Source organism: Helianthus annuus, chromosome 1 (genome assembly GCF_002127325.2).
Source record: "Helianthus annuus cultivar XRQ/B chromosome 1, HanXRQr2.0-SUNRISE, whole genome shotgun sequence".
Taxonomy (NCBI): domain Eukaryota; kingdom Viridiplantae; phylum Streptophyta; class Magnoliopsida; order Asterales; family Asteraceae; genus Helianthus; species Helianthus annuus.
Genome location: NC_035433.2, coordinates 79,772,301 through 79,795,467, shown reverse-complemented (window position 1 = coordinate 79,795,467; position 23,167 = coordinate 79,772,301). Strand labels below are relative to the sequence as shown.

The following is a 23,167-nucleotide window of genomic DNA, read 5'->3' as shown; positions in this document are numbered from 1 at the left end:
AAATTTGGTACGCACTCACTGAGGGAGCTAGGTAAGTTGTATCGTTCACTGGTTTTCCTGGGGTGTCACATCCTCCCCCCGTTGATCTGCCCGAAATTCCGAAGTAGTAGCTTCAGCCTCAGTAGTGGTTGCATTGGTTCCGAATAACTGGGGGTACTTTTCTGTCATCCTGTCTTTGCGTTCCCAGGTGTACTTTGGGCCACGTTTGGAGTTCCAACGAACTCGGATACGAGGGATTCTCTTGTGTTTGAGGACCTTCACATCCCGGTCCGTAATTTCAACTGGCTCCTCGACGAACTGTAACCGCTCGTCGATAGTGAGTTCCTTAAAAGGAACTATGAGGGTCTCGTCTGACAGGCACTTCTTCAGATTCGACACGTGAAATACATTGTGAACTGTCCCGAGTTCAGCTGGTAGGTTTAGCTTGTAGGCCACTTTGCCTATTTTCTCAATGATCTCGAACGGTCCGACATACCGCGGATTTAGTTTGCCCCGTTTGCCAAAACGAAGCACACCCTTCCAGGGTGAGACTTTTAATAAAACCCGGTCCCCGACCTGAAATTCCAACGGTTTTCTACGCTTGTCCGCGTAGGCTTTCTGATGGTCGCGTGCTGCCGCCATGCGTTGTCGTATCTGTGCAATCTTTTCTGTGGCGTCCACTACAATCTCTGGACCCGTAATCTGACTATCCCCCACCTCTGCCCAACAGAGAGGTGACCGGCATTTACGTCCGTACAATGCCTCGAATGGAGCGGCTTGTATGTTGGTGTGATAACTGTTATTATATGAGAACTCCACCAAAGGGAGATGTTTTTCCCAGCCGTTGCCAAAATCAATAACGCATGCCCTAAGCATGTCTTCAAGAGTTTGGATCGTTTGCTCAGACTGCCCATCCGTCTGAGGATGATATGCTGTGCTCATGTCTAACCGTGAGCCGAAAGATTTGTGCATCGCTTGCCATAGTTCTGACGTGAAGCGTGCATCCCGATCCGAAATGATGGAAATGGGCACCCAGTGCCTCGAAACAACTTCTTTAAGATAGATGTCTGCGAGAGTGGAGAACTTATCCGTTTCCTTTATAGCTAGGAAGTGTGCAGACTTGGTGAGTCGATCCACGATCACCCATATGGTATCATTCCCACGCTGGGATCTGGGTAAGCCTGTAACAAAATCCATGGAAATTTCTTCCCATTTCCATTGCGGTATCGTGGGTTGCTGGAGTAGACCCGCTGGTTTCTGGTATTCAACCTTGACTCTCGCACAGGTCAAGCATTTGCTGACATAGGTAGCGATGTGGGCCTTCATGCTAGGCCACCAATAAGTAGTTCTGATGTCGTGGTACATCTTGTCCGACCCTGGATGTACCGAGTAGCGAGACTTGTGTGCTTCGTCCATCACAAGCTCTCGTAGACCGCCATAAAGTGGGACCCAAATACGCCCCGTTACATAGTATGCGCCGTCTGCCTTCTGTTCTAATCGCTGTCGTGAGCCGCGTAGGGCTTCAGCTTTGACATTTTCGGGTTTCAATGCTTCTACCTGAGCATTTCGTATCTGTGCTGGAAGGCTAGACTGAATCGTAAGTTGTAGCCACTACGTCAAAAATGGCTTATGGCCACATAAAAAAAGTGTGACCATACGCCTTTCGCCACACTTTTTTTTCCAGCTCAAGTGTGACCAAAGGTCGAGTCATCGTAGGCATCATACGGCCACATTCACTTATGTGTGGCCATAGCAACTTAAACTGTGGCTAAAAGGTCTTGTTGAAATCAATCATTTTGTCAAATAATTGTGGCTAATCGGGTAGCAATAACCACATGAATTTACTATAAGTGTGGCCATTTCTATTATACAGTCACCAATAAGTTTGTTTTAGCCACATTAATTTTAAAAAATTGTGACAAAAAAGGTTGTTGTAATCAAGAAAATGATCCATTAAGTGTGGCTAAATGGTATCAATGGTTACATGACTTTATTGTAAGTGTGGCCATCTGTATTATATAGCCACATGAATTCACCGTAAGTGTGGCCGTATCTATTATATAGTCACTAAAAAGTTTGTTTTAGCCACATAAATTTTAAGCAACGGTGGCAAAAAGGCTGTTGTAATTAACAAAATGGTCCATTAAGTGTGACTAAATGGTATCGATGACCACATGAATTTATTTTAAGTGTGGCCGTTTCTATTGTATAGTCACATGAGTATACCATAAGTGTGTCTGTTCCTATTATATAGTCACTAAAAAGTTTGTTTTAGCCACATGAATTTTAAAAAAATGTGACAAAAAGGTTGTTGTAATTAAGAAAATAGCCCCTTAAGTGTGACAAAATGGTATCAACAGTCACACGAATTTACTGTAAGTGTGGTCGTTTCTATTTTATAGTCACATATATTGTTGTGGCTATGTGGCCATTTTCGTGTAATTAGCAATTTTATTTTCAATTTTTTCGTAGAATTAAAACAATAACAAAGATGAACAAAACTAAAAAACAAAGTTAATAATATTAACAATAGTAAACCAAAATCCATACATAAGTTGCCAATTTGAATACTAAATACATAAACTTGCATCAATCTTAGCAGCACTTTGACAAAAAAGTCACGGAAAGCTCTTGAAAGCACGAGTCCTAGACCTTCTGGTGTCTCGTCGATTGAAGCTCGAATCCTAGACACTCCTGGCTCATCATCTGATTTGCACACACTCCTCCTGTTGTGTATATCTTCTGTCTTTCCTCTAAATCAAGGATTAGAAAATGTAAGCGGTAAACACACACACACACACAAAACAATCAGATTTCATATACTTACTAGTTGGAATGCCCGCGCGTTGCGGCGGGTGTCCCGACTGATATCAGATTCATTTATGACGTCTATTACGAACCACAACCCATTCCGGTTTCTAACATTTTATTCCATTCATTAATAAATAGACGAAGAACCTATAAGGTCACAAACATGCAAAGAAAATCTACAATTTCAATATAAGGAGTTAGATTTATTAAACCATAACAAATTTTCATCAAAACATTAAAAGTAGGTTTATTTACAACCTTATTAACATTAACGATATTAGGGATTTGTACATATCCTCAAGTGCATAATGGTCTTAAAAAAAGTTTGAAATAGACCGCTATACCCACCAAAGCTAATAAATATGACAAAAGGTGGTTGACAATTGACATTAACTGTCTGTAAAAAGAAATGGTTGATATACTCACATCTTGAGTGTGAGCATCCGAGTGTAAGATTTTCCCTATAAAAAACCAACTGATATCCTGTCATGAAGTTCTCTGCACATATAAAAAGGGAAGTATTCTACATTATTAAAAAGACATCATGAAGTCAACAACCAATTTCAGTAGGTGATACTAAATACCTGTGTGTGTATGAGACTCATTCATGATATCATCAAGCACAAGAAAGTTTGCTTGAAGCTGCAAGATTGAAGATCCATTAATAGGAAGGATTTAAGTATATAACATATCATGTAATGAAAGAAACTACTGGCAACAGTATATTGTTTTTACCCATTCAATGCACCAACCAAGACGGCTTCTCATCACCGGATCAAAGTTGTACCTATAATATATCATTGTTACCCATTGGTAACAGTGAAGTTTTGTAAAATTTTTAATAGGAACCAAAAAACTATATCATACCACCATAGACGGCTTCTCATCACCGGATCAAAGTTGTACCTACAAAACATAAATTAATCAATAAATCAAATTGAACTATATAATCTTGCAAAAGTAGAGAACAATGACGACTCTTTACTTATGAATTGGTTAATACGAGTTAGGTTTGATCTTTAATGGGTCAAACACGTATCTAATGATATTACAAACGGAACAATTTTTTTACAGTTGATAATGACCCGAATTAAACCAAAAATCTACATAGTGACCCACACATGACAAAAAAAAACCCATGTATTAATGCCTAGGATGTACAAAAAACTGACCAAAAGGGGACAGGACTGGATGTACATTGGTAATATTTTGAAGAAACAAAAAACGCTGAATTTGAGATAAAAAAATAAACGCGTTCGAAGTTGCACAAAGTGTATTTGTGGTCAACAAATACAAAATCTAGCTTTTAAATTCATAAAACACTGATTGTTTACAAAAATAAAAAAGAAAAAGTATTTCCAGCTGCCATATCCGATCGGTCCATTTCAACACACACTAAAAATACCCGTCTTGACCTGAACCCGTTTTTTCACCTGTTGCCCAATCCCGGCCCAATCAGGGGTGGACAAATCGCTTTTTTTAGAAAACCGGTCCGGTTTTTTAACCGAGCTGTTTTTTTTGGGCAAAAAAACCGGTTCGGACTGTAAACTGGTTTAAGGAGATGTGAACCTGAACTGGTAACAGCCAGTTTGGGATTAAAAACAGTAAAACAACGTATTTTTTTTGGTTTAAACCGTTTTTTTACAAACGAACCAGTGTTTAACCGGTTTCAAAGATCGAGATAATAAATTGGTATCCGAACCATTGGGTCGAGTCGGCTTGAAACCAGTTTTTCAAACGGGTTAGGTATCAAACGGGTCAAAATGGGTTCATCTCATACCATACCTTGTTATGACGTTTACGTTCGATATTATTACCAACAAAATATTAAGCAATTTCAACCTGTCGCTGATCAAATCTTCCATTCGCATTGAAAATATGAATTCGTTCCACGCCTGAGAAAATTTTGCTATGTTCTTTCTTATCCACAAACTATCTTCCTGTAGAGCACTTCCATGTTAGTAAACAGATGCAATATCAAGTGTAGACTGATAGCCGAAATGGCTAACTTGTGTTCTGGTAATGGCGGATTAAAACGGGTCTTTTCTAGTGCATGTCAAAACGAAAAAGATTATAAACACGTGATGTACTAATTATGATTACAAAAACATTATTATATGAATAATATAAATCTTAAGTAATGGTTTAAGAGGTTGTGTGCACTCAGAATAGGCTGGCGCATCAAATAAATTTAAGAGTAAAGTCCACAAATGGTCCCTGTGGTTTACCAAAATTTTGGATTTGGTCCCTAGCCTTCCAAAAGTACACCGATGATCCCTGTTATTTGCCCTTTGTAATAAATTTAGTCCCTAGCTTTTTGCAAAAGTACATGGATGGTCCCTGTGGCTAGCAATTTTTAACGCATTTAGTCCCCTACTTGGTTGTGTTCGGGTTCTTATGTATGATACGATTTTCGGGTTCGAGTCGGGTTCGGGTTTGTGTAAAATTTTCGGGTTCGGGTTGAGTTGAACCCGCCAACCCACTAACACGACCCGTTTAGCACCCCCAGCATATCAACCAACTTTTCTGAACTATATAAAAACCTTGGTCCACAAAACAACAATAGATTTGCAAGTCTTAAGCGTTCCTTCACATAATCAGACCGGTAATAGATTTTTTACTAATATTACAATTTAAAGTTATCAACTTACAATTCACCTGTATAATCTATTGATTTCGGACCCACATGATTTATTTGTTTTCTTAACTAAAAGGTACTTTAAATTTAACATACCAGAATATCATTAACTCTTTTATAACAGAATATTAGCAGCTCGGTCATATATCGGAAAAAAATTACAAAAAATCAAGAATCTGTTGGAATCTGCTGGGTTTTTAACCTAACTGGAACTAATTTTGTTCATTTTTGTTCCAATTTGTTCAGTTTTTAGTTTTTAATCTGGCCTCTATGGATATTGTGAGTATAAATAGAAGAATTATTATTATTTGACATAGTATGACACCCCAAGAACTATATAAATGTCACTACATTTGATTGAAATCTACATCAAATTCAAAACACTTACCTAAATTATAGCTTGCGTCATACAGAATCGGATAAATCTAGTGAAACTTTTGTGCTGCGAAACAAACAGAAATGATGTTGGAAACGGAACCCCTGAAACATAGTTAATCAATCAAGAATTACATAATCAATAAACCACATTCGACATTGTCAACCTCCTAATTTTAGTAGATATTAATGAAATCAAATGCTATAAGTAAGGCGCTTCTAGAAATCAGATGTTACCTGAGTCACATCAATAAAAAGAACTTCAGTTGGTCCAATAAACTTGCATCAAAACGAAGAGTTTGATAATGAGTTCCTGGAAAATAAACGGAACCCATTTATAAAATCTGAACAAGTGCACCATTCCACAGGAATCTCTCTCATATCCTCCTCTAATTTGTGATGCTTTAAGAGCTTTAACGTATTCTCCAACAAATTTGGAACCCATTTGAGTGGCTTTAAATGCACCAACCGTAAGATTCGACGCCCACAACCACCCATACTTTCTGGTGGACAGGGAATTCTGCCGTCTTCTAGAGACTTCCAATCATGATTTATAACTTCTTCTGGTACTGCTTTCTTCTTCTGAACAATACAATCACCCCCTTGTTTGTTTATCTGCGGGTTGCCATCACGCAATTCCACGCAATACTGAAGACAGAGGTCGTAATGGCATTCAGGGCAGGTTCTATGCAAGTCAAAAATCGACGTTTTACAGCAGTCACTGCACACATAATCAAAATCATAATTAAACAAAATACAAGATGAACGTACATACAATGATTGAAATGGCGTACCAGCACATGCGCTCGTCCAAGCCACAGGCTGCCTTCTTCAACTGTACATCAGATAAAGTAGATCCTATCCAAATAGACAAGTTTAGCAAAAGCTACTCGTAAAGCATGGATATATGACTCAGATTGGGTACTAATGATAACTGAATAATAAATACCTTGAATCTCAGACTCTGTTGTTTTCTCCTTTATGTAGTCCTCGTTGAGACGCTTGAGGAACGGAAGAAGGACGTGAAGGGTATATAGAATATTGAATTTTCTGATCTGTAGTAGGTGTAAAATTAATCTTCTCTTTTACCTAAAAACCATCATCAGCAAGCAAAATCAGTGCTGGAATTCTAACTTTAGTATGAACAGCAATAAGCTACACGAGCTGTAGGAAAAAGGTCACAAGGAACGCCTGGAATCGGAATCGCCTCCTCAAATCTCTGGTGCTTCCTCCATCTTTCCCGCAACTGTTACACACCGTCAATAACCACCTCCCCTGCACTCGTGAGGGTTTTTGTAGGGGTGATGGAGGTTTTAGGGAATTCTTTGGTTATTAAGTATAGAGGTGGTGGAGTATATAGTCGGGGGTGGGGGTAGTATAACGGTGGTCAAAGAATAAAGGGGTTCCAGTGGTCTTTTTTGTTGATCTCATACACGGATCTGGTGAAGCTTTACATGTTCGAGTTGTGCGACTATATTTGAATAGCCGCTGTGAAGCCGGCATATCATCGGAAATTTGAACAAATCTGGTAGAGAATTTTGAGAAGGTGGAGTGTTTTGCAATTGGGGAAGGAGGGAGTTAGGGTTTAGAATGGAGATGGAGAGGGAAACTAAAATTTTAGAGGTAAAAATCTAAAAATTTTGAAAGGTTTAAAGTAAATTGAAATTTATAATAATGAAAGGTTTAAAGTAAGTTGAAATCTATAAAAAGTAACTTAATACATATAATTGATAAAAAGTAAATTTTGGAACGTTTAAGTTAATCCATATAAATTAATGCTAGTAAACTATTTTTTTTCACACAAACTAACATATTTATATTTATATAAATTAATACATATGAATTTATAAAAAAATAAATTGAAATTATATATTTTTATGCATTTAATATATAAATTATATGTTATATATATAATCTACTATTAACCATTGTGATCCATTAAAACCCAATACGACCATTAAAACATGTACGATTTACTATTTTCCATGTGATCCACTAAGGCCAATATAGTCCATTAAAACATGTATTATCTACCGTTGTCGACTATGATCCATGAAAACCTAATATGGTCCATTAATACATGTATGATCCACCATTGTGTATTGTGGTCCATTAGGACCCAAAATGGTTCATTGTGATATATTAAGGCCCAATATGATCCATTAAGATATGTATACTCTACTATTGTCCATTGTGATCCATTTTGGCTCAATATTGTCCATTAAGACATGTACTGTCTATTATTGTCCATCGTACCTGAGGCCCAATAAGGTTCATTAAGACATGTATGATCTACTGTTGTCCATCGTACCTGAGGCCCAATATGATCCATTAAGAGATGCACGGTCTACTACTATTAAGGCCCATTAAGACATATATGATCCAATATTGTCCATCTTGCTCCATTAAGGCCCAATATAGTCTATTAAGACATGTATGATTCATTATGGGCCATTATGATCACCTAAGGCCCAAGATTGTCCATTAAGACATGTTTGATGTACTATTATCCATTATGATCCATTAAGGCCCACATCAACACATATTTGATACACTATTCGCCATTGTGATCTATTAAGGCTCTATATGGTCTATTAAGACATGTTTGATCTACCGTTGTTCATTGTGTTCCATTAAGACCCAATATGGTTTATTAAGACATGTTTGATCTACTGTTGTCGATTGTGATCCATTAAGGCCCACTATTGGCTTTTGTGACCCATTAAGGCCCAATGTCGTCTATTAATACATATATGATTAGGGACGAGCTCGGTGCCGCTACCGGTACCGAAAATACTAGTACCTAAAATCGTCAAATATGGGTACTAGTACCGGTGCCGAAAATGTTTGGTATGGTACTGTACAGTACCGGTACGATACCGGTATATGAAAGTAAATTCGGAAAAAATACGAGTATTGTACCAAACCACGAGTACCAAAAATGCCACAAAGTGGGTACCAAAAACAATTCGGTACGGAAAATTCGATACTGGTACTAATATGCATACAATAAAAATGTATATAAACGTAATTAATATAAATACATTAAGTTATTATTTAGAGGAAAACAAATATGGTTTAATATATACAATATTTAATAATAGTTTGAATTTTTAAATATGTAGTAAGATTTTTTTGATTAGTAATATTAAATAATATAATTTTTAAATGAGAATTTTATTTGAGAGGGAAGTTTTGGATGTAATATTTTGGAGGGAAGTTTAGATTTTTGGATGTAATATTTTGGAGGGAAGTTTAAGTTTTTGGATGAAATTTTTTAGGGGGAAGTTTTAAGATGAATTTTTTTTTTTTTTTTTTTTTTTTTTGGGAGGGGGGAGGGGGGAGATATTAATTTTTGAGATGAAATATTTGGGGGAAATTTTTAAAAATGTAGTGAGTTAAACATTTGGTCACACATTTTTTTCCATGATATTTTATAACATTTCGTCACACAAAATAAAAAAGTGACGATGATGTGACAAACGTTTATGTAACACCACATGAAATTTTGTTATTTTAAGTGTGGCTATTGTCTATACTTTGGTCACAAAAAATAATATATGTGGCCATATGCATCAGATTTCAGCCACATTATTAAGCATATAACGTGGTCATAGATCGCATTTGGCCACACTTTTCTAGTGTAGTTGTTTTTACTTAACATGTGGTTAAAGGTTTCGAATATATCTATTTTTAGTCAAATGAAACAAATATTGTGGTTGTAGATCACATTTAGCCACATTTTGTTAGTGTGGCTAATAAATGTCACAGTTTTTCTTAAAAGTGTGGCTAAAGGTTTTATATAAATATGTTATTGGTCACATGAAAACAAACACTGTGATCATAGATAACATTTGGCCACACGTTGCTACTATGGCTAATATATGTCACATTTTTTTTCTTAAAGTGTGGCTAAAGGTGTCAAATACATGAATTTTTTGTCACACGAAACAAAAATATGTGGCTATAGAAAACATTCGGTCACACATTTCGAGTTGTGGCTAATAAATGTCACATTATTTTTCTAAAAGTGTGGCTAATGATAATGAACTGGTATAAATGGTCACATTAATAATAAAATGTGTGGCTAAAGGTGTTTTAAAATGTTATGAATAACCTTTAGCCACACATTTTTTCAAATGTGTGGCAGGGCAGTTTTGCCAAAAGTGTGGCCGTAGACCCTTTTTCACGTAGTGAGCGCTCGCACGCGCCGAGGTAAAGTGTCTTTCCGACTGAGGGCGTCAGCCACAACATTGGCTTTGCATGGATGGTACTTGATGGCGCATTCGTAATCGTTCAGAAGTTCAACCCATCTTCGTTGACGCATGTTCAAATCCTTTTTCTTAAGGATATGCTCGAGACTCCTGTGATCGGTGTAAATCGTGCACCTGGTACCGTACAGGTAGTGTCGCCATATCTTAAGCGCGAAAACCACAGCTCCCAGCTCTAAATCGTGCGTCGTGTAGTTCCGTTCATGAATCTTGAGTTGACGAGAAGCGTAGGCAATAACTTTATCCCGCTGCATCAATACACAACCAAGACCCTGGATGGATGCATCACAATATACTACGAAATCGTCCGTGCCCTCTGGCAATGAGAGGATAGGTGCACTGCAAAGTCTATCCTTTAGGTGCTGAAAAGCAGTTTCCCGAGTGTTGCCCCAACGGTAGGTGACACCCTTCTGTGTCAGTAGTGTAAGCGGCTGAGCAATCTTTGAAAAGTCTTTAATAAACCGTCTGTAGTAACCCGCCAAACCCAAGAATTGGCGTATTTCCGTTGGCGTACGTGGTGCAGGCCAGTTTCTGATCGAGTCTACCTTGGATGGATCGACATGAATCCCATCCTTGTTCACTACGTGGCCTAAGAAGTGGACTTCACGAAGCCAGAAGTCGCATTTAGAAAACTTAGCGTACAGCTGTTCCTTCCGTAGGAGTTCCAGAATAAGGCGTAGATGCTGCTCGTGTTACTCCTGACTCTTGGAGTAGATCAGGATGTCGTCGATGAAAACAATGACGAACTTGTCAAGATAGGGTTTGCACACCCTGTTCATAAGGTCCATAAATACGGCAGGTGCGTTCGTTAACCCGAACGGCATGACAAGAAACTCGTAGTGACCGTAACGAGTTCTGAAAGCGGTTTTGGAGACGTCCTCATCCCGGACTCTCAGCTGATGATAGCCAGACCTCAAGTCTATCTTGGAGTAATAACACGACCCTTGCAACTGGTCGAATAAGTCGTCTATGCGTGGAAGAGGATAACGGTTCTTCACCGTCACCTTGTTCAGTTCACGGTAGTCGATGCACATTCTGAACGTACCGTCTTTCTTTCTCACGAATAACACTGGAGCTCCCCATGGCGAAGAGCTTGGACGAATGAAGCCCTTTTCCAAGAGCTCTTGTAGTTGCTTTGACAATTCTTCCAATTCGGTTGGAGCTAAACGATATGGTGCGCGAGCTATAGGTGCTGCTCCTGGAGCGAGCTCGATTTGAAATTCGACTTGGCGGTGAGGCGGTAAACCAGGTAAATCTTCAGGAAACAACTGAGGAAAGTCACGTACAACTGGAATATCCTCCAATTTCTTTTCCTTTGCTGATGCGTCTGTAACGAGTGCCATAATGGCAGTGTGCCCCTTTCGTAAACATTTATGCGCCTTTAAATAAGAGATGATGCCAACCACAGCACCACTTTTGTCGCCTTGAACATCGAGAGGTTCCTAACTAGGGCGTGGAATGCGAATAATCTTCTCACTGCATAAGATCTCTGCCTGATGTTGGGATAACCAATCCATCCCAATGACGATATCGAAGCTTCCCAAGACTATGGGAATGAGGTCGATGGAGAAAGTTTGACCGGCTAAGACAATACTACAACCCCTGACTATATGCGTGGCTTCTAGATTCTTACCGTTAGCTAGTTCTACGACGTGTTTGGTGTTTAGAGGTGTTGATGTACGTTTTAACAATTTACTGGCTTTCACAGAAATATAACTTGTATCCGCACCCGAATCAAATAAAACAGTAACATAAATATTGTCGAGGAGAAACTTACCCATAACTTCGTTGGGATCGTTCACTGCGTCACCTCGACCTAGCACAAAAGCGCGTCCCCTAGCTTCGTTGCCATTATTGTTGTTGTTCCCACCGTTGTTGTGCCCGTTGCCCTGGTCGTTGTTGTTGCGGTTCTGGTGCTGGTTCAACTGAGGGCAATCGCGTTTGTAATGACCTTCAGCCCCACACTGGAAACATCCCCGGTTTCCACGCTGTGGCTGCTGCTGCTGTGGGTTCTGAGGAGCTAGTGGTGGAAGTTGCTGGTTCTGATTAGCTGGCCGTGAGCTTCTACAATCCTTAGCCTCATGGCCCATCTTGAGGCATCTTTGACAACGTTCCCTGCGACATCTTCCACTGTGGTGTTTGTTGCACCTACTACACCATGGGTGAGTTCCCCGATATCCACCCTGTCCCTGACTACCTGATGATTGCTGATTCGGACTCTAGTAGTCGTTGGTTCTACGCTGCTGTGTTTGGGACTGAACAGAAACTGATCCCTTGCTGGAATCCCCATCCCATTTCTGTTTGTTGTCGCTGTGTGTAGCAGGAGTAGCAGAAGTAGTGACAGCAGTAGTGGTAGCACTGACGCGTTTGGGCAGCTTGTTCTGTTCTACTGCCTGATCTGTGAGTCGATGAGCAAGACGCTGGATGTCTTGGATGTTGTCGAGGTTTGCCGATGTAACATGGCTCTGGATCTCTGGCGCGAGTCCCTTGAGATACAACTCAATGCGCTTCACTGGAGGGTCCACCATCGTTGGACACAAGATGGCCAGTTCGTTTGACCGTTTCGTGTAAGCTTCTATCTCTGACCCCGTCATCTTCAAGTGATAAAACTCATTCTCCAACTTATGAATATCATCCCTTGTGCAGTACTCACGTTTGATAAGTTCTTCGAAATCATTCCAGGGTGTGGCGTTAGCAGCTGCCAACCCTAAGATCTGAACTTGGGCGTTCCACCAAGTTAGTGCTATTCCTTCTAGCGTGCCAGTGGCGTACTTGACCCTGCGAGCCTCAGGGCATTCGCACATTTCAAACACTGACTCTAGCTTTTCGAACCAATGGAGGAGTCCCACTGCCCCCTCGGTGCCACTGAAAGTGCTTGGACGACAGTCCATGAAGTTCTTGAAAGTGCAGACAGGTTGCTGCGCAGGTTGACCTATTGTGTATGAATAGGGCAAAGTTTAAATACAAGAGTTAATGCAGGATCTAAGGATCCTAGTGTGAGTCTATACTGCAGGGTATACTACCTGCTTGAGCAGCTGCAAGTGCCGCAGCAACTTGAGCTTGAACGAGAGCCTCTTGCTGGGCTTGAGTCATGTTAATTCGTCCAGACATGATCTTCATTGTAAACGTAGCGTAAGTGAGAATGGTTCGCGAGTAGGGCGATGACAGAAAAGTGTAAGCACGTAGGTATTCTTGTGTAATAGTATCATGTGTATCTTAGCGTAATGCGAGCAAAGTTCTATATAGTTCTAGCATGCAGGTAATAAACATAAACCTTATTACCTAGGATGTCGAGTCTTGCACGTCGAGCGAAGCGTCGTTGTGGATCGTTGAGAGCACTGTTCTGGTTATAGTCTGGTTTTAATAAAAACGTTTTCCCCATATTAAAACCAAGTTCTCTATAACCAATGGCTCTGATACCAATCTGTCACACCCCCAAAATCCACCCGCGGAGTATCACCGCTTGGAGGCGTGACGTGACTAGGATCAAGCCACCAATCATATCGAACATAGCATTTAATAATAAAAGTAGATAAAGCAATTCATCACGACATGATTGATGTTCAAAACCAAACTTTGTTTAAGTAGCGGAAGCATAAAAATGAAAACCCAAAATAAGTTATAAGTTCAAATATTGTTCACGATCCGTATCCCACAACGACCTGCTCCTCCCTGTGCAAGCTCCATAATGTACCTAAGGTCCTGCAAGGCATGCAGCAGATAATCAACAACTAGTTGAGCGAGTTCACAGTTAACAGTTCAGTAATAGTATAGTGTGAGTAGCGTTTTGTTCGTTTGTTAAGTCGTGTATCGTTTAGTTCGTATCGCGGCCTCCCAGGCAGGTGTGCGAAGATATTAGGGGATGTTCCTCCCGAGTATTCTAGACTAGGTTTGTTTGTATCGCGGCCTACCAGGCAGGTGTGCGAGGATATTAGCAGATTACAGTTCGCGGCCTTCCAAAGGCAGGAGTGCGAAGTCAGTCATAATATCGCGGCCAACCCTTGGCAGGTATGCGAAGATCGTTCAATAAGTGTTACTAGTCTAGCAGTAGGTTCTGTTGGTGCACTTGTGTCTGTACTTTGTCTGTATTCGGTCTGTATGTAAACGATGTCCTTGTCAGTCCTGTAAGTTGACAAAGTCAACCGTCCTCCTGGTTTGACTTAGTCAACAGTTGAAAGATGTTTTGTGTCGAAGGATAAGAGGTCGAAGGATAATGTGGATCCTTCGACCTCATCGAAAGATATGGTTCGAATATTAGACCTCGAAGGATCATCCTTCGAGGTCAATGCTCATCTTTCGAACATGTTGTGATCGATAGATGATCCTTCGGACCATCTATCGAATCCTTCGAGCAGACTTCATGAGCTGGGTATATATACCCATGCATGTGTTGAGTTTCAATGGATAGATAGATGCACACAGATAGTCACACCGAGAGATAGAGAGTTGAGAGCATCCTGTCCGAAACACTCACACACTTAGAGAGTTTATAGAACATTTCTGTAAACATTGAGCTTGTAACCGAACCCTCATTGCATTAATACAATTTGTGTTAATCGGTGAACTTGTGTGTTTGTTTCTCTACTTGCTACTAACTCGGTTTGCTTGCTAGCTTGGATTCCGCACTCGCTAGTAGGTTTGTATAACAAGGTTTAGGTTCGTAATCCTCCGCGAAAAGGGACCTACAAGTGGTATCAGAGCCTCGCTCTTTACCTTGTTTAAAACCGGGTTTTTACAAGTTTTGGTGTGTTGAAACACTTGGTTTTGCACCTGTTTTTACTTGGTTTCTTGCATTTTCTTTGAGTAAAAACGTGTCTAAACTAACCGGGAGTGTTTTAAGTGGGGTTGGGTAACTTGAAAACTTGTTTTTGAGTAACTTTGTGTTTTCCGGCGAAAGCTCCGGTTAAACTTCCGGTGACTGGTTTGAAGATAAGGTTATCCATTTTTGGCATAGTTTATTTCAAATCTTGGTTGGTAAGATTGTTGTCAGCCTGCCATACCCTTTTGCCGAAAGTTGACTTACCAACCAATCACCTTTTCACCAACCCGTCATATCTGTGTCAGTGTGTCAGTGCACATTCGAAAGATATCCTTCGACATCGAAAGATATCCTTCGACATCGAAAGACCATCCTTCGATCAGTGACAGCTCGATAGATAAACATCTTTCGAGTAGTCCTTCGAAGTTCGAAACATATCTTTCGATCAGGGAATCTTTTCGAAAGATAGTTGTTTTATCTCGAAAGATAAGGATCTTTCAAGTGTGAATCTTTCGAGATTTTGAGTCTTTCGAAGCCAGTGCTCGAAAGTCAACAGTGATCCTTCGAACACTGTTGATCATTCGAACAAGTGTGATCCTTCGGAAGTTAGCTATTCGAAAGATAAGTGTCCGAAAGATAGGGATTTGACTCGAAAGATAAGGATCTTTCAAAGGAGAATCCTTCGAGCTCTTGAATCTTTCGAAATTATTGTTCAAGACTCAACAGTAATCTTTCGAGTACTGTTGATCCTTCGAACAAGTGTTGATCTTTCGATTGTGGACAGTTTATTGTTAACAAGTTTCTGTGATTTCAGATTTTTCGGAACAGGATCCTTCGGCCGTGATATCTTTCGGATTACTCACTTAGCATTTATTTTGCTTATCTATCATGAATCCAAATTGGTGGAATCCGGCCCCCGACAGCGGTAAATATACAAGTTCAGGAGTTACTCCTTCATGGTGGGGTACACCGGCTCCTGATAGTGGAAAATACACGTGTACAAGTTTATCACCATCATGGGCCGAATCTCCAGTATCTACATCTTCACAAGTAAATGCTTTACCGTCAAATCAATGGGCATTAGTAACGGGTCAAACTCCGAGTGTACAAAGTATCTTATTAAGCGAAAGCGAAACAGGAAGTTTGAATCGACCCCCAAAACTGATGAGTTTGAATGAATATCCAGGATGGGCTGAGAGGTTTAAAACATATGTTCTTGGTCAAAATACGGAACTGTGGATACGTTTCACCACAGATTTCGATCAAGCCATAGAGGTTGCTGCTTCAGAGACTGCATCATTTGCTGATCTTCCCGAAGATAAAAAGAAAACGTATGATCTGGAAAAGAAAGCATACGCCATTCTCACCCAGGCTTTGAGCAAGGATATTTATCACCAGTTTGTCAGCTTCAAGACAACTAAGAAGTTGTGGGACGGGTTGAAAACAAGAGGAGTAGGGAATGAAGCAACACGTCAGCTGCGTCATGATCTACTCAAGAAAGAATTTGACAGCTTCGCTTGCCTGGATAAGGAGTCTCTGGGAGACATGACAAGTCGTTTCTATCACCTGCTTACTGAATTGAACAATTTTGGAGTTACAACAACTCAAGCAGAGGTGGTAAAGAAGTTTGCTGATGCCTTACCTCCGCAATGGAGTAGTTTCTTGGAAATCCTTAAGTATAACGGAGCGTTGAGAACTACAAGTTTTAACGACTTCGTGCAGCTTTTGGAAAACAAGGATCAGGAGGAAACATTGAAGGCGAAGAGAGTTCCATTGCCACAGAATCCGGAAATGTATTATGGAACTTCCAGCTCTTCGTCTGCAAGAACTGGTTCACATGCTCCAATACAAACGGCGTTTGTCACAAGCACAGATTGTTTTGGCAATCCAATACAAGTCCCTGTTAAGCCGCCTCCCACCACAGACATATTTGGAAATCCAATCCAACCACCTCCACCTCCTCCTGCTCAACAACAACGTGCATGTTATGGAGGAACATCATCTGCTGATCAACAATCAAAGCCAAATACAGTTCAGCTCAACACTTCAAGCTTTTCTAAAGTCAGTGTAGAAGTAGCCAAAGAACACATGGAACTACTTAACACTATAGTGAGCGCGTACTGTGGGTTGATAGAAGGTCAGATTGGCAACATTAATCTGACACAGGAAGACTATCGGCAGATCGATAAAGAAGAGATGGACTTGATGGATATCAAGTGGGCCTTTGCAAGTGCTGTAAGAAGAGCAAAGGATTGGATGGAAAGTACTGGCAGAACCAGCTTGGAAAGTAAGCGAGACACCAAGTATGGGTTCGATAAACAGGCCGTTAAATGCTTCAACTGTGGTGAACGGGGTCACTTTAAACGGGAGTGTGCAAAGCCAGCACAGCATGGAAACCAGAACCCCTTCAGAAACCAGGGCAACCAGCAGAACCAGAACAGGAATAATGAACGTACATTAGTGCCTGTCAACAATCAAGCCAACCGGGCACTTGTAGTTCAGATGGATGAAGGTTGCGACTGGTCAATCCAGTTTGGTGGTGATGCTCCAAATGGTACAGCTTGCTTTGCTCAAGTTGTGAAGAATGTAGTTAACACCAGTGGTGGAGAATCTTCCGCCAGTGGTGGTGAATCTTCTGAAGATGAAGACTCTTCTGGGTACAGCAGGAGTGTTGATGAAGATTCATCTGGGTCAGGCGATGAGAATATGGGTGAGACATCTGGTGTCTCAGTTGATGCTGATATTGATGAACTTTTGGAGGAAGCTGCAGCAGAAACTCAAAGAAGATCTGTTCTGATGGATCAAGCTGCTTGTACTTCGTCTTCTCTCCATTCAGCCTTTATGGCTAATGTCGACAGTTCTTCAAGTCAGGTATGTGTCGATGAACCCATTGCTGTAAACTGTGATAACTGTGATAGCTTGCAGACTAAATGTGCTGAGTTTGAGGCAAGCATGTCTGAGTTGCAAGCCAAACATGATGCTTTACAAGCTAGTTTGTTTGACTTGCAAGACAAACATGGTTCCTTGAATGATGAGTGGTGTGCATTGCAAAGCAAACACGAGGCTTTGCAAGAAAAATATGATGTGACATTCATCCACAATCAAAAGTTGACTGTGGATCTTTCAAAATGCACAGAAGCCAATATGTTTTATGAAAACCATGAAAAAGAATTTAAGTCAATGATTGAGACATTAAAGAAAGATAAAACTGAATTGACTAAAATGGTTTCCAGAAAACAAACGGACATTAATTTGTATATATCTCGCCTTGAGATGATGCAAAAGGAAATGGCTTGTGTCAAAACTGAAAGTGATGCGATCCAGCTTAAGCTAGACAGTTATTTGAGCTCTAGCTACGTGTTGGATCACATCATTGACGTTCAGAAAGAAAAGAAGGATGTCACATGCATAGGATACAAAAAATGTCCACCACCAGTCAGACACAATTATGATGCCATGCCTGATGAGGAGGATAGAGTGTTCTTCGAACCATCTGTTCCTCTTGATGTGAAGGAGTTTGCAGCAGGACTCGGATACCAGAAAGAAGTATCCTCAGATTCGGATGTGTCAGCAGATACATTTGTAACTGCTGAACAGAAACAGGATCCTCCAGTTGAGATTGAGGATGCTGACTCTTCAGATGATGAATCTGATGATGCTACTCCAGCAAAGTCTGATGCGGTAGTCAAAAATGAGGACATACCTCTTGAGAATCACATTCTATGTGATCCCCCTGCCACACCCGCTAAGACTGTTGCAACTGAGTCCTCGTCTGAGAAGGAGTCGGAGAGTGTGACCTTGCTGTACACTTTGATTGGTGATGATAAAATTTACTCAGACAAAGATTTTCCGATTAAGAACGTTAATCAATCCTTAATCGATAAAGTCTTTGAAAATTCGACAAGTAAGTTTTTGGGGAAGAAAGGACCACATGTTACAGTTACACAGTGTCCTCCAATCCCAAAGGCTGAAGTTCGAAAACAATTTGGCAACAAGAAATTACCAGCAATGCCAAAACAGCAAAATCACACCAAGCCCAAAGGAAAGGCACCGGCTCAAGTCCAGAAGAAGCCGAATCAAAAGAAGAAGAAAAATGTTAACTTTGTGAAATCGACGGGAACGGACAAAATTGAAACGTTTGAAAATAAATCTAACTTAGATTTTGTCAAGAGAGCTACTGTTTTGAAAAGAAATGAACAAAACAGCTCACAGCCTAGTACCTCGGGTTCACAAAGTTCAACATCATCGGCTAAGAGAACACATGATTCTTCGAGGTATGTTAAACGAAGATCATGTTTTGAGTGTGGAACTATTGGGCATATAATTCGGAATTGCCCTTATCTTCATAAGCAAAAAGGGAAGGTTGATGATCCCCGTGACAAGACTGACCGTAAGCCATCTGTTTTCACAAAACAAGATCCCCGACTTGTAAAAGAAAGGGAGAAGAAGCAGAAACGCCAACAGGTCAAAAGGATTGAAAAGGCAATTAAAACCGATGTGGTTCAAAAACAATCTGTTTCTGTAAGATCAACAAATTCAAAAACTTCAAACTGTAATGAAGTTAAAATTTTAAAGAATGACACTGATAAAACAAAACAGACATGGAAACCTAAATCGGTTACTGAATCAGGGGGACCATCACAATTTACAAACCATCAAAGACAAGAAGTTATTGTCATTGATGAAAATGGAAGACCCAAGACCACAATGGCTTGGGTCCCTCTCTCCAACTAATCTCTGAATGAGTGTGCAGGAAGCTCCAGGAGGAACTATTGATAGTCTTAGGATTGTTGATAGTGGAATGTCCTTGCACAAGATAGGCGACAGAAGAAATTGTTGCCTTTGATGGAGAGAGAGAAAAGAAAAAGAAAATTTGGATGAATGAAGTTGCAAAATTCGACCAAATGAAGAACGTGTCAAATTTGGTCATTATGGTTTTTGATCGGGTCCTCAGGAACGAATGAAGTGAAATGTGTGTCGACGCCTTGGCGTGGATTGAACATCCGCACACCATTTCTGAAAGAGAAAGTCAAAGACCTTCGCTGGTGAAATGTGAAAGACCAGCCGGACCCGGAGGTTTATGAGCTTGTTGCTGTCAAGAGATTTTTCAATAGTTGCAAATTCGACTTTGAAGTTCACACCGGGTGGATATCCAGTTGGGAGAGTGCTTAGATTTCTTGCAATGCACGGAATAGTTGCAGGATACGCCTTTAAATTCTTAATCTCTCCTATACTTGTCGATATTTAAGCTACTTTGTGAATTATTATTATCTCGAACAGCACTCTTTAACCTGACACGTTGATCTCGGATATCACCTCACACGTGATTGTTTCAATATGAAACTCATCAATGTTGTCATGGTCCGCACCGCTTACCGACATGCCAACTCATTTTTCCAAAATTTGTTAAATCTTTTCTGATAAAACTTAATTTTGGTAAACGGCATTAAGGTCAAGCACAAGAGTAAACCAACATCGGAAAATCATTTTTGTAAATATCTTTGTGTGTTTTTTTTTAAATTTATCTTAGTTTATTGATTTTAGGGGGAGTAAATCCAAAAATCTGAAAATCCAAAAACATCGAAAAATTTCAAAAACACAAAAACAATAGAAAAACAAAAATGAGTTTCCTGGCGAGCAAAAGAGAAAATGATAGTACATCAGTGGTCTATCAAACCTCTTTAAACCTTAAATGCAAAACGATAAGCAGCTCTATATAAGATGTATCGGTAGGCTCACAATCATTTTAAAGTGTGCAGGGTGATATAAATCTTAATCGACTGAAGATCAGGTGGGAACCATTCATTGGCATATGGTCTTAGTACCGAAATTTCGTTTGATAGATTGCCGAGGTTCTGAGATATTCGGTCTTTATGCTGCTTATCATCTGGGTATCATGGTTGTATCTTTTACCGAAAAATAACGGGGACGCAAGTCTAGATCTTCCATGATACTAAACATACGTGTACATATTACATACTGCATTCGACCTCAATAAGTGATAAACAATCACATGTCCAAACAAATAAGTGATAATATATCACATCTATCCGGGTGTCAAGTTCGTCTCTCTGCTGTACGGAAGTACTGACCTGTTCACGGACTTGCTCCTGTGCCCTCATGCATACGAAAATCAAGTTCCTAATCAATAAGTGATTATATCACATAGGACTTGTTTTCAATTCAGAATAAGTGAGTATCTCACAATTTATACGGTCAAACAGATGATAATCGGTATACTCACCGGTAAGATGAACTCTCGTGCATACCTTGATACGGGAATGTGTCGTGATGTGGATGAACACCGGTCGGTAAGTATAAATCATACCTTAACGTATCCCCTTGCCATGATTACATCTGATAAGTTGAGCTTAAGTGGACAACAATACCGATAATTATTATAGGATGGTTATCCTAATGTTAACTAACTGAACAACAAGAGTGTTTTGGCATGACCGTACACTGATATGATTCTCTTACCCTCGAAACTCGCAAAAAGAACGTCTGTATATATTTATTTACTGCTTAACTTTTATTATTTCTTTTAAACAGTTTCGTCGTTTGGTGCATATCAGCACGACATTAGCGGTGATGTCGTTTGATAACACTCAAAGGATTTTAAATTGTTGTCTTTTACTTTCAAAAATACCAAAAAGATTTTAGGAGTGTTTTAATATAAAACTTTATAAAAGCCAAAAAGATTTTATTTCTGCTTTATTTTCGATCGTACGATGTTGGAGCTCAAGTCTTCGTTACCTGAAACCTGACTGAAAACCGAATTGACTAAATCTTCATAAACGGTCAAAAAAAATTTGCATGTTTGAAAGTTAAAAACTAAAATTGACAAATTTTAAACTTTCAAACTGTCGGACGGTGTTTGATTATGACATGGTCATTCGTGTGTCATGTGTGTATGTTAACTATATTCCAAGCAGTTGTTCTCATTACGCGTTTAGATTTCTTGCATGTGCAGATTCTAAAGGCTAGGAGAACATGGTCGATGACAAAGCTTTGGAATGAAGACACGACGAGAAGGCGCTCAAAAGATGAAGATGATCGAGTTGCCGCTGGCCATCATCAACACCACAAGGATCTCACTTCATAAAGATAAAGTCTTTTCACGAGCATAACTCAAGGGGGAGCTTATGTCAAGGGGGAGTTTGTCAACACACTTCCTACACGATACGGGTAGTTTGTTGATACACTCTCTGCTTTCAAGACGTGAAGACTTTGAAGATCCTCCGACATTGAAGACTTGAAAGGACATCAGAGTTTTGATTACTCGAAGACCAATGACCGTCGAAGTTCGAGACGAGTCTACAACCATAGAAGATAAAGACAAAGCTACAGCCAAGGGGGAGTTTGTTGGTGCACTTGTGTCTGTACTTTGTCTGTATTCGGTCTGTATGTAAACGATGTCCTTGTCAGTCCTGTAAGTTGACAAAGTCAACCGTCCTCCTGGTTTGACTTAGTCAACAGTTGAAAGATGTTTTGTGTCGAAGGATAAGAGGTCGAAGGATAATGTGGATCCTTCGACCTCATCGAAAGATATGGTTCGAATATTAGACCTCGAAGGATCATCCTTCGAGGTCAATGCTCATCTTTCGAACATGTTGTGATCGATAGATGATCCTTCGGACCATCTATCGAATCCTTCGAGCAGACTTCATGAGCTGGGTATATATACCCATGCATGTGTTGAGTTTCAATGGATAGATAGATGCACACAGATAGTCACACCGAGAGATAGAGAGTTGAGAGCATCCTGTCCGAAACACTCACACACTTAGAGAGTTTATAGAACATTTCTGTAAACATTGAGCTTGTAACCGAACCCTCATTGCATTAATACAATTTGTGTTAATCGGTGAACTTGTGTGTTTGTTTCTCTACTTGCTACTAACTCGGTTTGCTTGCTAGCTTGGATTCCGCACTCGCTAGTAGGTTTGTATAACAAGGTTTAGGTTCGTAATCCTCCGCGAAAAGGGACCTACAGGTTCTATCATCTATGTATGTACAGTCAATCATTAAATCCCCATTCCCACCCTGGGAACCCCATGCCTTGGCTTGTGTGAACTCACCTTGGGTTGCTCGGCAGATACACAGAAAGTACAGGTAAGCTAGTAAGTGGTCAACCACGTCCTATCATGGTTATTATACAAGTCAGGTTCGTATATAGCACGTATGTTCTACACGTATTGTACACAAAAACAATCATGGCAATTCACATACGTATCAGCAGTCCAATAGAAAACAAATAACAATTCTAGTATTCGGCCCAAACAGTTGGGCTGTAACAGTGCAGGTCCAATAACAAGTATTGTCGGTCTCGAG

General features: G+C 40.0%; 1 protein-coding gene across 8 annotated transcripts; it reads right to left on the bottom strand.

Moving 5' to 3' along the window:
* Positions 1-2,481: 2,481 nt before the first annotated feature.
* On the bottom strand, positions 2,482-7,434 carry LOC110869528. 8 transcript variants are annotated; one of them, XR_004867087.1, is made up of 11 exons: positions 6,753-7,431; positions 6,598-6,661; positions 6,041-6,524; positions 5,817-5,908; positions 4,633-4,730; positions 3,658-3,696; positions 3,526-3,577; positions 3,375-3,432; positions 3,217-3,288; positions 2,807-2,937; positions 2,482-2,732 (listed from the first exon to the last, which is right to left on the bottom strand). XR_004867087.1 is itself a non-coding variant. In XM_035977542.1 (10 exons), the coding sequence occupies exons 4-9, from the start codon at positions 4,659-4,661 to the stop codon at positions 2,938-2,940; spliced, it is 336 nt and encodes a 111-aa protein (XP_035833435.1). In that variant the 5' UTR covers positions 4,662-4,730; positions 5,817-5,870; positions 6,041-6,116; positions 6,938-7,433; the 3' UTR covers positions 2,482-2,732; positions 2,807-2,937. The 8 variants fall into 8 exon arrangements, 2 of the variants coding, with proteins under 2 accessions (XP_035833435.1, XP_021974471.2); XR_002553053.2 differs by having other exon boundaries at positions 2,807-2,897; positions 3,658-4,730; positions 6,753-7,434; XR_004867090.1 differs by having other exon boundaries at positions 3,658-4,730; positions 5,817-5,870; positions 6,753-7,434.
* Between the last annotated feature and the right edge of the window lie 15,733 nt (positions 7,435-23,167).

What these genes read in the sequence shown, in the direction of transcription:
- LOC110869528 (XM_035977542.1), bottom strand. Translation starts at nt 4,661, where the DNA reads ATGCGAATGGAAGATTTGATCAGCGACAGGTTGAAATTGCTTAATATT. An exon ending in AACGTAAACGTCATAACAAG is followed by an intron (nt 3,697 to 4,575) that starts GTATGGTATGAG and finishes TATGTTTTGTAG; the next exon opens with GTACAACTTTGATCCGGTGA. An exon ending in TTGGTTGGTGCATTGAATGG is followed by an intron (nt 3,433 to 3,525) that starts GTAAAAACAATA and finishes TCAATCTTGCAG; the next exon opens with CTTCAAGCAAACTTTCTTGT.